Source organism: Megalobrama amblycephala, linkage group LG10 (genome assembly GCF_018812025.1).
Source record: "Megalobrama amblycephala isolate DHTTF-2021 linkage group LG10, ASM1881202v1, whole genome shotgun sequence".
Taxonomy (NCBI): Eukaryota; Metazoa; Chordata; class Actinopteri; order Cypriniformes; family Xenocyprididae; genus Megalobrama; species Megalobrama amblycephala.
Window position 1 is genome coordinate 12,346,800 of NC_063053.1, and position 12,693 is coordinate 12,359,492.

A 12,693-nucleotide genomic window follows, 5' to 3' on the forward strand; every position below is an offset into this window, starting at 1 on the left:
GGTGGAGCAGGTTATTAGAAAGATTAAGAACAAATTAAGAAGGAAACACATGCCAACCCAGATAAACAATTAAATAAACCTCACATAAAATATAAAATCACATATTATTTAAATACAATAAATAAACCGTAAAAATAAAACTAATTATTCTTCATAAAATTCAAGGATGGAAAGTTATCTAAATGTCTCTTTCAGACATAGTAATCACATACACAGAGACAATGCATTGCTAAGAAGTGTAAACATTCACTTAGCATTACAGAACTGACATGACAAAAACTTTTTTTTTTAATATATAAGAATGACCCTTTAAACAATATATTATAATTAGATTAAATCTAATATATTAAGAATTATATAGTAATTATAATAAAAATCTAGTTTAATAATAATAATAATAATAAACAATGTATATTACATAATTTGTAATAAAATAAAATATAACAACAACATTAATATTAATATTATTGCATATAATAATTATTATTGTTATTATTATTACACAGTGGTATTTCTTCTTGACTATAGGGATGTGCACAAGTAATTGACTAGACTTATTTTTTTATGCATTTTGTTATTTTTTTCTTGAAAAGAACATCAAATTAATAAACTTTTTTTTAAACTTATTTTAAATTTTCATGTTATATATTACTTGGATTCACTCAATACACCCATCTCTAATTTTGAGAACCCTCAAATAAATTAAACGTTCATTAAATATTCGATTAATTTCAGTTTGCGGTTGATTCGGTTCAATAATTCCATGTCAGTCCTCGTCAAACTAAATTAATAATTTCTTATGTAGTAGTCCTTCAGTGCACAGAATTATTCTGCATTCTTTCCACCATAACGATATGACAGCAGTGCTGAAAATGTGAGCAGGTATTGGATATTTAGAAAGAGATGAACCTGTCATGTTTGCATAAATTAGAAGGGCTGCAAGGGTTAATGAGTACAAGCCCTGAACCATTCTGACATAGATATGCATCACATCGACCAGCCACTTCTCTTCATTAAGGGCACGGCTGAACTTGTAAAAGGGCAGGCAGCAGAAGGCTGCCAGCACTCGGCCCAGCTCAAGTGGACACCAAGACATAAGAACAAAGACAAAACCTGCCTGCAAGTGCTGCAGATGACTTGATGACCCTTGAGGTCTGACAGTCACGCACTTACTCACACCCAATACACCCACACTTTGGGGACTATCATCTCTCTATGAGAGTCTCTGGGCAAAGTCATGGCCGGGCCCCCTCTAACTGTAAGTAATTGTGGTGTTCTCAGTATTTGTCATCACCCTCCAGGCCGGTCCATCTCCCCCTCCCAATGTCCATGACCACCGGGTGACACCAAGAGATGGATACATACTTTGATACTTGCCCCCTAAACACATGTTCTAATTAAACGCATTCATCAGATCTGTCTGCAGGGTGAAGAAAAATTGTCACGGTATCTCCAAATCCTGCAGATAGAAGTCCACTGTTCCTGATAATACTGGTTACATTTGGAAAAGTAAAGCAAACATGCTGCGGTTTATATCAATAAAGGTGAGGAAATTCAAAATTCTACACAATGAAAGTTTTTTTCCCTGCAAACTATTAAATAAACAACTACAAACAAAGCAATTATGCAGTAGAGTAAGTTGCATACTATTTGATTATTTTATAACTTTTCTGATAGAGTTTGCTTTTTAGGGCAAAAACTACCCAATTTTTATAGTTAGGAGGTCTCTGTGAAAAAACGTATCATTATGCATTTATCCTATGCAAGATAAATGTTAAATTGGATACAAGAGATTTACAATTTCAATCATTTTTCTATTTTAATTAATTATAAAATGAAATTTAATCCTGCGATGATAATGCTGAATTTTCAGCTGCCATTATTCCAGTCTTCAGTGTCACATGATCCTTCAGAAATATGCTGATTTGCTGCTCAATAAACATTGATTATCATACAAAGTTAGATGTGCTGCTTCATATTTTTGTGGAAACCGTGGTATGTTTTTGTACGAATTCTTTGATGAACAAAGTTCAAAAGAACAGCATTTATTTATGATATTATAATAAACGTCTCTTTGTCACTTCTGATAAATTGAATGCATCCTTACCGAATAAAATATTAATTTCTTTCAAAAACTCTTACTGACCCCAAACATTTGAATGGTAGTGTATATTACTATACTAATTATTTTTATTTCAATGTACACAAAAGGAGATATAGCAATATATATATTATTAGCAATATACAATTTTAAATAAATAAAAAAATTTATCTCATCATCAAATGTGCAAAATTTACTAAAGTCTGTCTTTTGACTTTCACGCAAGTTGAAACAAAAAAAGAACAGTACTATGAAAAAAAATTTTTTTATGAAAATTACTCACAGCCAGCAGACCCAAGGGATTCCCAAAAGAGAAAAAAACAAAACAATCATGAGATATCAGACCAATGCCAAGTCTAAACACTATGACATTTTTTTGCCCAGAAAAGGGCCAAAATGGCAGGTGTCAAAGGCCGTCAGTCTCAGGCTCTGTGCTAGGGGGTAGGAAGTGCCTAGTCAGCGTGGAGGTGCAGTTAACAGCACATTCAAGCTGCCGCCATCACACAATTCTGAAAAGAGCAAAACCTCACAGTCACTCACGTCAAACTGGTGGCAGATGTTCATCACCCCTCAACACCCCTTCCTCCTTTAAAACAGCCAAAGAACTGTGGCAGAGGGTGTCAGCTGTCCAGATTGCTGGATGTTTTCCTGTGTATCGTGCTAAAGGGGGTTTTGAATATATGTTGGTGTCCAAGCCTTAAACTCAAGAACCTCAACTAAACCAAGAATATTTTGTAAATTCAATGATTCACACTGTGGACTGGATCTTGCAATTCAAAGCACTCAAGTGTAGCCCATAAAAAGGATATTCGAGAGCTTTCCATATTCTAATTTTCAATACCAGTTTCATTGGAAGTCTAGTTCATATATGCCGATGTGGATTTGAGGTTTCTATGTTTTGATGTTGCTTGCGATTTCTTTTTCTGTACTCCAAGGGCTATAAACTACAACCTAAAACGGCCAAATACAAGTAAATGAGGCATGAAATGTGCAGCATGTTAAAAACTTTACTGGTGGGGATTGCTTCCAGTTGTTCTGACATCACAAGAGCACATTAGATTAGAAATTGACAAATGGGGATTTGGCATGTGAGTTTAAGGCAATGAAAACTTTCAAGTGGACCGCTTGCTTGATCTCATGCTTGGCTGCCACAGATCAATCAGCACTAGGCGGATAGGGAGTGACATTGCAGTATTCATGTCCGTTCTTCTGGAAACTTTGTGTTAGACGCAAGAAAGTATTCATAGTAAGCAAGATTGTCTGACAAACTCCAGATACCAAAATCTAATACATAACATATATAATTTAGTATCATTTAGATATTTTTAATTTTTATGATTGGATGTTCCATGTTCTTAGTTATTGTAACAGTTAATACACTAGTGTTCAAAAGCTTTTTTTCTTGATACTTTTGTTCAGCAGAAAATGAATAATTTTATTCAGAAAGGATGCACTGAATTCATCAAAAGTGACAGTAAAGGCATTTATGTTACAAAAGATTTCTATTTCAAATAAATGCTGTTATTTTTAACTTTATTCATCAAAAACAAAAACAAAAGTCATGGTTTCCACAAAATTATTAAGCAGCACAACCATTTTAAATTCAAATAACATTTCACAATATTACTGTCTTTTTTGATCAAATAAATGCAGCCTAGGTGAGACTTTTTTCAAATATATATATATATATATATATATATATATATATATATATATATATATATATCATACCAAACCCAAAACTTTTGAACGGTAGTGTATACAATACCACATATCAGTTAAATTCTGTGTAACAAGTTATAATGTCATATAGCAACCTTAAACAGCCCAGATTTAGGTAAACAAATTATATTAGTTTAATTATTTTGATATAAATCTAACTATTGAACTACCGTTGGTTATATAGCTTTATTATGATTCGTTCAGTTTGTTTTCTAACCAATATGATAATGATACTAAGAAAAAGAATTCCAAAAACTACTGCATCTAGTTGGATGTATTGTAGATCAAATAGGAGATACTACTCATTTAAAAACCTGGCTGCTTTACTTTTCAATGGCAAGATAAATCTAAGAGCAAATGTAAGATGGCACATTGATGTTAATAAAAGCCCCACAACTGTCAACCAAACACAGACATTACCATAAATTTCAATAAATTAACAGCAGTCAGTCAAAATTAGGGGGGCTCAAGACAGCTGTTTATGGAGCCACTGGTTCTGGCTGTCCTCTGTGATGCGGACATCTATCCCTCAGTGAGCCATTAGCCGTGGGCCTGTGACTGGCAAATATTCCTCCTCATTCCTCACTGTCCTAATCACCCTACCCAGAATCCTCCTCAAAGGACAAAGTTCCCTGATGCAAAATTCTAGTCATTCAAGACCTTACAGCAAAAAGTGATTTCACTTTACCAGGAGCAAGCTGGCTGTAAAGGGCATGTACTATATTATATATGTGGGCATATATATGAATTAAATATTTAAAAATATAACATTATTATTATTATTATTATTTATATACATATATATACACATACATATATATACACATATACATATATATATATATATATATATATATATATATATATATATATATATATATATATATATATATACATATATATATATATATATATATATATATATATATATATATATATATATATATATATATATATATATATATATATATATATATACATATATATATATATATATATATATATATATATATATATATATATATACATACATATATATATATATACATACATATATATATATATACATACATATATATATACATACATATATATATACATACATATATATATATACATACATATATATATACATACATACATACATATATGTATGTATGTATATATATATATACATACATACATATATATATACATACATACATATATATATATATATATATAATCATTTACAGCAAGCTTGCTCCTGGTAAAGTGAAATAATAAGAATAATGTAATATTTTTGAATATTGTCCCTTTAAAAAGCAAACGTTTCATATAGACTTTTTCATCCATGCTGACACTGCATGACATTGCCAGTGTTAAGGACACTATAAAGACGCATCTATTCATAATTTACAGAAAGTGGTAGTTTCTTTCCTATTAAGACTGAAGTTGTTAACAACTGATCCCAGCAACAGTGTGTACTAAAAGAAAAACGAATAGGATAGAGGAGAGAGCTCCTGTAATTCTGTGATCCCCTGCAAAGTGAGTCTAATGACCAGAGACTGGCCGGCTGGTGGCAGAGAGCAAGCCTGAGGGGAAATGGGTGGTCACTGCCACTGTCTTCAACCTTAAGAACTGACAGAGCTGTCCAATCAGTCTGTAGCCATAGCTCAGTATCAGGATCACTGTCCTGACAGTCGAAACACTACAGGCTCCCTCGTTAAGCAAGATACATGTCATTTTGTCCTTCAGGGGCGAGAGGCAAAGTCAGGGCCAAACAGCAGCAATGGCCAGAGTCAGTGCAGCACCTTCTTACCATGTTTCTCAGAAGGGAAACACCATTTATAATATATAATTGACAACTCACACTCAGTAAATAAGAGTGCAGTTGCTCTAAAATAAACATTTTATAAACATATCAATTCTATATGGCACACAATATGTAATGAACCCCTAACCCAAATCTGTACAACATAACTATGACAAATCCATGACCAAAGCGCCAAGTGTTTCTCCTAGAAGCGTTAAGACGCCATGTCAGCCAAGGTCAACTTTTATTAGGTCATCTTGGATGTCAGAAGCCCTTTGAGCATGTTTTAGTCATGAGAATCCAGCATTCACACACCAATACTGATAAAACACACATACTGTCACAGTGAGAGATAGTACATGAATCTCACACTCCCATTCCTTTAATCATAATTCAAACCAATTTGAATCATTGTAGCGGTCTAGAAGGATAAAAGCACCTGGCAGTAAAGAGTGCTGGGCCAGAGGAGGGCGCCACAGAGGGGTTCCAGGGGAGAGGTTCAAAGCATGGTGTAAATCTCACAGCTAATATATTGAAGCGGACTCAACTGGGGCACAAACTACAGAGTCAAAGTTCAAGAAGAGGGCAACTCTAAGCTTCTAAGTGCACAGCACAGGTATTAAGGCAAACTGTCACAAGAGAGATTAATAAAAAGACCTACACCATGAGTGTAGTGTGCACAACTTTTAAAACATTTGAAATTGATTTGCATATGAAAAATGTGAAAGCATTAACAAATTAGCCAAATTGATGTGTAGAACTTTGAGAATGATGGCTATTTGAATGCGGCAACAGCTTATGTGGACGCCTGCTAGTATTTTTGTGTTACATATTAACAACATTAATAATAATAATAATAAAGGTATGATATAAAATATAATATTTAATTTAATTATATAATGTATATTTAATATTTACTATAAACATTCTTACATTCTTATTTTGCAACACAGAAATAAGCCATTTTCTGTGCAAGACTTGATTCATTAGCCGCTATAGGTAGTAGTAGTTATCTATTTTTATTGCCATGTCATCATCTAAGGCTATATGTCTTGAAGTATCGCAGTAATATTGTATCGTGAGTTCAATATTGTGATATGTATCGAATCGTGACATGAGGGTATCGTTACACCGCAACTATTTACATGGATTTTTTTCAAATGAACATGATAAAAATTCTAAAATCTTTTCAGGTAAAATCTTACTAAACAAGTCTTTGAGTGAGTCATAAAAAATTATCCGCTATAGGTAAATAACTACAAGAATAACACAGTGCAGTAAAACGGTAAAACCAGTGCATTTATGATTATGATAATGAATTAAAATAATATGACAACAAATACCAGTTTGCGATATCAAGCAGCGCAACAGGGTAGGTGAAATAAAGCGAATGACACTGGAAGCTAGACGCATTCAAGTTACCAATGAAAACTTATGTTAAAAATAAATACAAATAAGAATAAAACAGCACTAATGTATTACCAACAGTAACTACACTACACTCTTGCATGCAAGTAAAGTCCTGTGTAAAGACAATTTTCCCAATTTCCTATCAAGAACATCTAAGTACCAATACAAATCACCAAAAAAGGCCTTATAATAGAAAGAACCGGAAGAAAATGTCAAAAAGGTCAGTGTTTAACCTGGTCTTCCTCAAGTAACAACCCCACCAACTCAACAGGCAAGTGTCCCTTCATTTAAACGAAGAGCACCAGGTCGCTGAGAGCCGTGCAGCTCATCCCGCAGGCTCATTACCGCACACAGTCTGCCGGCACTGCCTGTCATTCCTCAGGAGCAGTCAGGCAAAAGAAAGGAAAAGTGATGGCTAGCGGGGACGTCGGGACAGAAGGGAGGGAGCAAGGGATGTAGGTGGGGGCAACGGATGATTATTTATTTCTGAACAAGCGGAGGAGTAGGGAGACAGATAGCAGACGGTGCAAATGAAGCTGCCAGATTAATTGACTAGTGATGTACAAAGTGCAAAGTGGAGATGAACTTTCAAAAGGGAATGGAAAAAAAGTACATATTTCCTAACAAACATAACACCTAAAACACAATACCACAAAATGCATCTACACTTCCAAAGTACCTTTCAAAAGTTTGGTGTCAGTAAGATTTTGTTTCGTTTTGTTTTGTTTTTAGAAAGAAATTAATACTTTTATTCAGCAAGGATACATTAAATTGTTCAAAAGTGAAGACATTTATATTGTCATAGAAATTTTCTGTAAAAATGCAGTACTTTTGAACTTTCTATTCATCAAAGAATCCTTTAAAAAAAAAAAAGTGCAGAACAACTGTTTCAACACAGATAATAATCAGAAATGTTTCTTGAGCACCAAATCAGCATATTAGAATGATTTCTGAAGGAACATGTGACACTGAAGACTGGAATAATGATCCTGAAAATTCAGCTTTACCCTCACAGGAATAAATTACATTTTAAAATATATTAAAATAGAAAATTTTCAAAATTTCATAAAAATCATTTTAAATTGTAATAAATAATATTTCACAATATTACTATTTTTAAATGCAGCCTTGGTGAGCATAAAGAGACTTCTTTCAAAACAAAAATTAAAATAAAAAATCTTTACCAACCCTACATTTAGTAGTGTACAATGCAATTCATCATCAACTATCACAACTTTGGCATTATTAATCTGCAAAAGTCAGTCAGGTCCATGTATGTGTAAGCGTCCTATAGAATCATTCGTGTGTGTTGAGTCTCAAAAGGCAAAAAATGGGAAGTTTAAGGGTCAGGAAAAGGGTGAAATATCAATATTAATAATATTAATATCAATATTTTGATTATTTTTGGCACAAAAAAAAATTAACTTGTATTATAAGTGGACCTCAAGGGAAAATATAAATAAATTAAAATTAAAATAATGATACCATACACCACACTTTGAGTGCTTTCATGTGTTTTCATATACATGTAACTGCTCCATGTTTCTTTTACATTTACATTTATTCATTTAGCAGGCAATTTTATATAAAGCGACTTACAAATGGTGAATACAACTAGCGAGAACACGTCGTGTTCAAGCATTTCATGCAAATACAGCTACTAGATCCATTTCTCCACTTAATGGAACATTTAAGCATGCAGTTTTTAAGTATCGTTTATTTCAACTCGCACCCTGCTTGTACAAATACCTGGCTGTGACTACAAGGACAGGAAATAAAGTTCAAACTGTCTGGCATGCCTGCCGTAACAGTCGATGTTGCACTGCCAATTTGGAGATCTCAAATCTTCCACTTTCATTTTAGAACGTAGGTTGAAATGGATCCACTTGTGGAGTGCCTTGAATGTCAATTTTGACACATCATGCTTTGCAGAGAACCACTGAGGCAGACCTGGCAACCCATCTGAGCTGCGCTAAGGGATGCGGAGAGCTTTAATGAAAACCGCCATCAGCGTACGCCATAAACGGCCACTTCAGAGCGGTTCTGGGCAGCTCTCCAGTCAGAACCAAAAGTCAACAAACAGGAGTCTAGCTAGAAGGAGAGAGAGACAATCCCAGATCCAGTCTTTATTTGGGTTGGAGGAAAACACGTCGGACTGGTTTGGTTTGAAGGGCGGTGAGAAATATTTGTTTTTAATTAGAGACAGTCAAACAAGGTCCAGATACCATTTAAAACCCGCAAGAGTAACACATTCCAGACCGGCACCATTTCCTTTGCTCCTTTTCCGCGTACCTTGCTTAACAGTTGCTATTTTCTCTCTTTGTAGAGTTTATTGATGAAAATTTTTCAAATTTCAAGCTGTAATTGCACTAAGACTGTACAAGAGCCTGATGTGACCTCAAACAAACACAGCCAAAAACTGCTAAGCAACTCTGAGGAGAATAACATCTGCTGTACTGCTCAGTCGTCTGTTTTGTTTTTTAAAAAGGGAAATGTCATACCAGTAGGACACATCCATGGGGTTGAAGAAGCGCCGTTTAATTAGGTCTGTAAAGAAGGCTTCAGTCTCCCTGCATGCTTTGCCGTTTCCTATGACAATGGTTTGACAGCTGTGGGAGAACAAAAATATCAAGTTATTCATAGATCTTTATGGTGCCTACAAACTGCTCAGTGTCAACACTATGATTGCAATACCTGTGTTTGAACATAAGATGGCGCAGTTTTTCTGCCTCTTTGTGTTTAGCTAAGCCATGGAGGTACACCACATCTGTGTGCAGGATCTGACCTGAGGAAAGAATAAAAAGAGGAGATATGTCAGGACAGTAGAGGACACATGTGACTAGATTGTGTGTGGAAATCAACTTAACAATACATCATCATCATGTAGGTACAGCAGACTCTCATTCGATTCCTCTCCAATTTTTTGTCTCCACCTTGTTCCCTTCTCCTCAGACAATACGGCTACCATTTTCTGTCAGCCTGAGAGAGGCAGTCTAATAGCAATAGACACCTCAAGAGCCCGGCAGGTCATGTGACTACACACCCACAGACATGTCACAGTCAAGCTGGGTTTGCGTGTGGTGCTGCTGCAGGGCAGAGGGCAAATATGGCAATGCCACCTGACACACACCCGCCAGGCCGATCAGTCGCCTGGACGCGGGGCACACAGGGCACAGCGTGCAGCTCCACGCACTGAGAGGACACAATAGGCATTCTCATCACACCTGCCAATCAGACACTCTCCTTCATCAACTTTAAAATTATGTTGCACTAAGCTGAAAGCAATTACAATTAAGAGGCAAAAGTTCTTTATGACTATGTTGGTCTGTTTCAATACTAGTTTATATTTGGTTGATTACAAAGATTTCAAAACATCAGCTTAAATTTACCATAACTATCCATTATTATTAGATTATTAATCAGATTGTTAGTTGACAGCCAAAAGAAAAACTAGAAAAGTATTATAAAAGATACAATAAATAAACGTTAAGTTATAATAAAACATATTGATTACAATATTGCCGTAAAATATTAAGACAAAAAAAGCATCTTTCTTCATTTTCTCCCAAAACCTTTAGAACCAATTGACAAAAACAAATGCATGATCTGTGTCGTGCAGGTATTTTTGTAATTTGTTCTAAAATATTGTATCATTGTTTTTTGAAATTAATCCTTTTTTTATATATATCTTTCAAGTTTTACTTTTTCTTTGGAAGAATTCAGATTTTTTTTGTAATGTTTTTGAAAGAAGTCTCTTACACTCACCAAGGTTTTTTTTTTTTTTTTTTAAATCAAAAATAAAACAGAAAAATTGCAAAATATTATTACAGTTTAAAATAACTATTTTCTATTTGAATACATTTTTAAATATAATTTATTCTTGTGATGGCAAAGCTGATTTTTCAGCTTCATTACTCCAGTCTTCAGTTTCAAATGATCATTCAGAAATCATTCTAATATGCTGATTTGCTGCTCAAGAAACATTTCATGTTATTATAAATGCTGAAAACAGTTTTTGCTGCTTAATAATTTTGTGGAAACATTACAATTTAAAAGGTTTTGCCTAAGTAACTTTTTTTAAAGAAGTTAAAACATTCATTCAGCAAGGACACATTTTTATGCTTTTATTTTGTTTTTATTTTGGTAAAAAAAAAAGATTTGTATTTCAAATAAATTCAGTTCATTTGAACTTTTTAATCAAAGAATCATGGGAAAAAAAAAAAAAAAATTCAGCAACAAAAATTGTTTTTAACATTAAATAAAAAAATAAAACAGAACAGTAAGAACAGTTCTTTTAATTTGTACTAATAATATACAATATTATGTCTGTGTTTGTGTGCATATACAATTTAATCCAAGTTCATTACACATTTACACATGGTGTCTTACTGGTAGGGGACAGGATTGCTAGTTTGCAGCCGTGGTGAAACCCTGGGTCCACTCCCATGATGACTTTCCCACGCACAGGACACATCAGAAGACGCTGACGCAGATTACGAACAAACATGGCAATGGACTCTTTTTCTGCACTAGCAGTCAACTTAGTCCTGGGACAAGAAGAAAAAGAGGCGGCAATGCATCTTTGTGTTCAGTGTAAAGAAAATAAGCTCAACTATCTTGTGAGAACAAACCTGTAGCCTCGACTGAGAAAAGGCAGAATGAATCTCTTGTAGGAATCTTCAGCAGCATTCTTCAAAATCTTCATGATTTCTGGTCGTGCAAATCCCTGTGGCCTCCATCTGCAAGTCAAACAGCAGATATAGTCTTGATAGACATTTCACATACTCATACAGCCTCCCAAACAACAAAACTCTAATATGTGTATTTGAAATCTGACATGATTGTGTACTAACTAGAGGGAAATAATTTTAAATGTGTAAGTAATCAAGGACACAACTAATTATCTTTTTGGGAACAAGGTGCTTTTCATTGCATTTGAAAATATTTCTTTCAATGAAAAAAAATCTATCGACTTTTCAAAATAAAACAAATTAAATACTAATTAAATAAAAATAAACTTCCCTCAACTTAAAGTAATTACTTATAAAACAAATATGAGAAAAATGTTACATTACAATTAAAATACAACTAATGATTTTTATTAAAACTTTTTTTTTTTTGGTTCCACTTTATTTCAATGATCCACTTTAGACATTCTACTAACTATAAATAACTGAACTAAATGTCAACTAACTCTCATTAGAGTATTAGTAGACTGTCAGGTTTGGGTTAGTGGAATAAGTTGACATGTAGTTGCAAAGGTACTTATAGTCTGTAGAATGTCTGTTGGAGGACCATAAAAATAAAGTGTTAGCAGATATTAACCCGATAGTCTACTAATACTCTAATGCTGCTAGTTGGCATGTAGTTGCAAAGTTACTTATAGTAACTAAAAAATGAATGCGGACCATCAAAAAATTAATGTGGTAACACAAAGCGTTACCATTTGTTCATGTAGTATGTTGATGGTTATTATATTTAATGCAACTTCTAAACCCATAGAGTTTTTTAATTTGTGCAATATTAGGCGAGCTTCCAATATGATCTTTTCTTTTTACAGTATATGGAGATAAATGGGTTAATATTCACTAAATGAATTTAAACCAATATATATATTTTTTTTACATTATCAAAACATTTTTTTTTAAAGAAGTAAGGTCTGAGG

General features: G+C 33.7%; 1 protein-coding gene across 4 annotated transcripts in view; it reads right to left on the reverse strand.

The window, feature by feature from the left end:
• srbd1 (S1 RNA binding domain 1) overlaps window positions 1–12,693 on the reverse strand; it is a 63,657-nt gene that overhangs the window by 37,212 nt on the left and 13,752 nt on the right. For all 4 annotated transcript variants that reach the window (XM_048204614.1, XM_048204613.1, XM_048204612.1 and 1 more), the window contains exons 11-14: window positions 11,660–11,767; window positions 11,418–11,575; window positions 9,723–9,813; window positions 9,530–9,637 (exon numbers count right to left, since the gene is read on the reverse strand). In XM_048204614.1, the coding sequence (XP_048060571.1) occupies window positions 9,530–9,637; window positions 9,723–9,813; window positions 11,418–11,575; window positions 11,660–11,767 (465 nt within the window). The remainder of the gene's footprint in view (window positions 1–9,529; window positions 9,638–9,722; window positions 9,814–11,417; window positions 11,576–11,659; window positions 11,768–12,693) is intronic.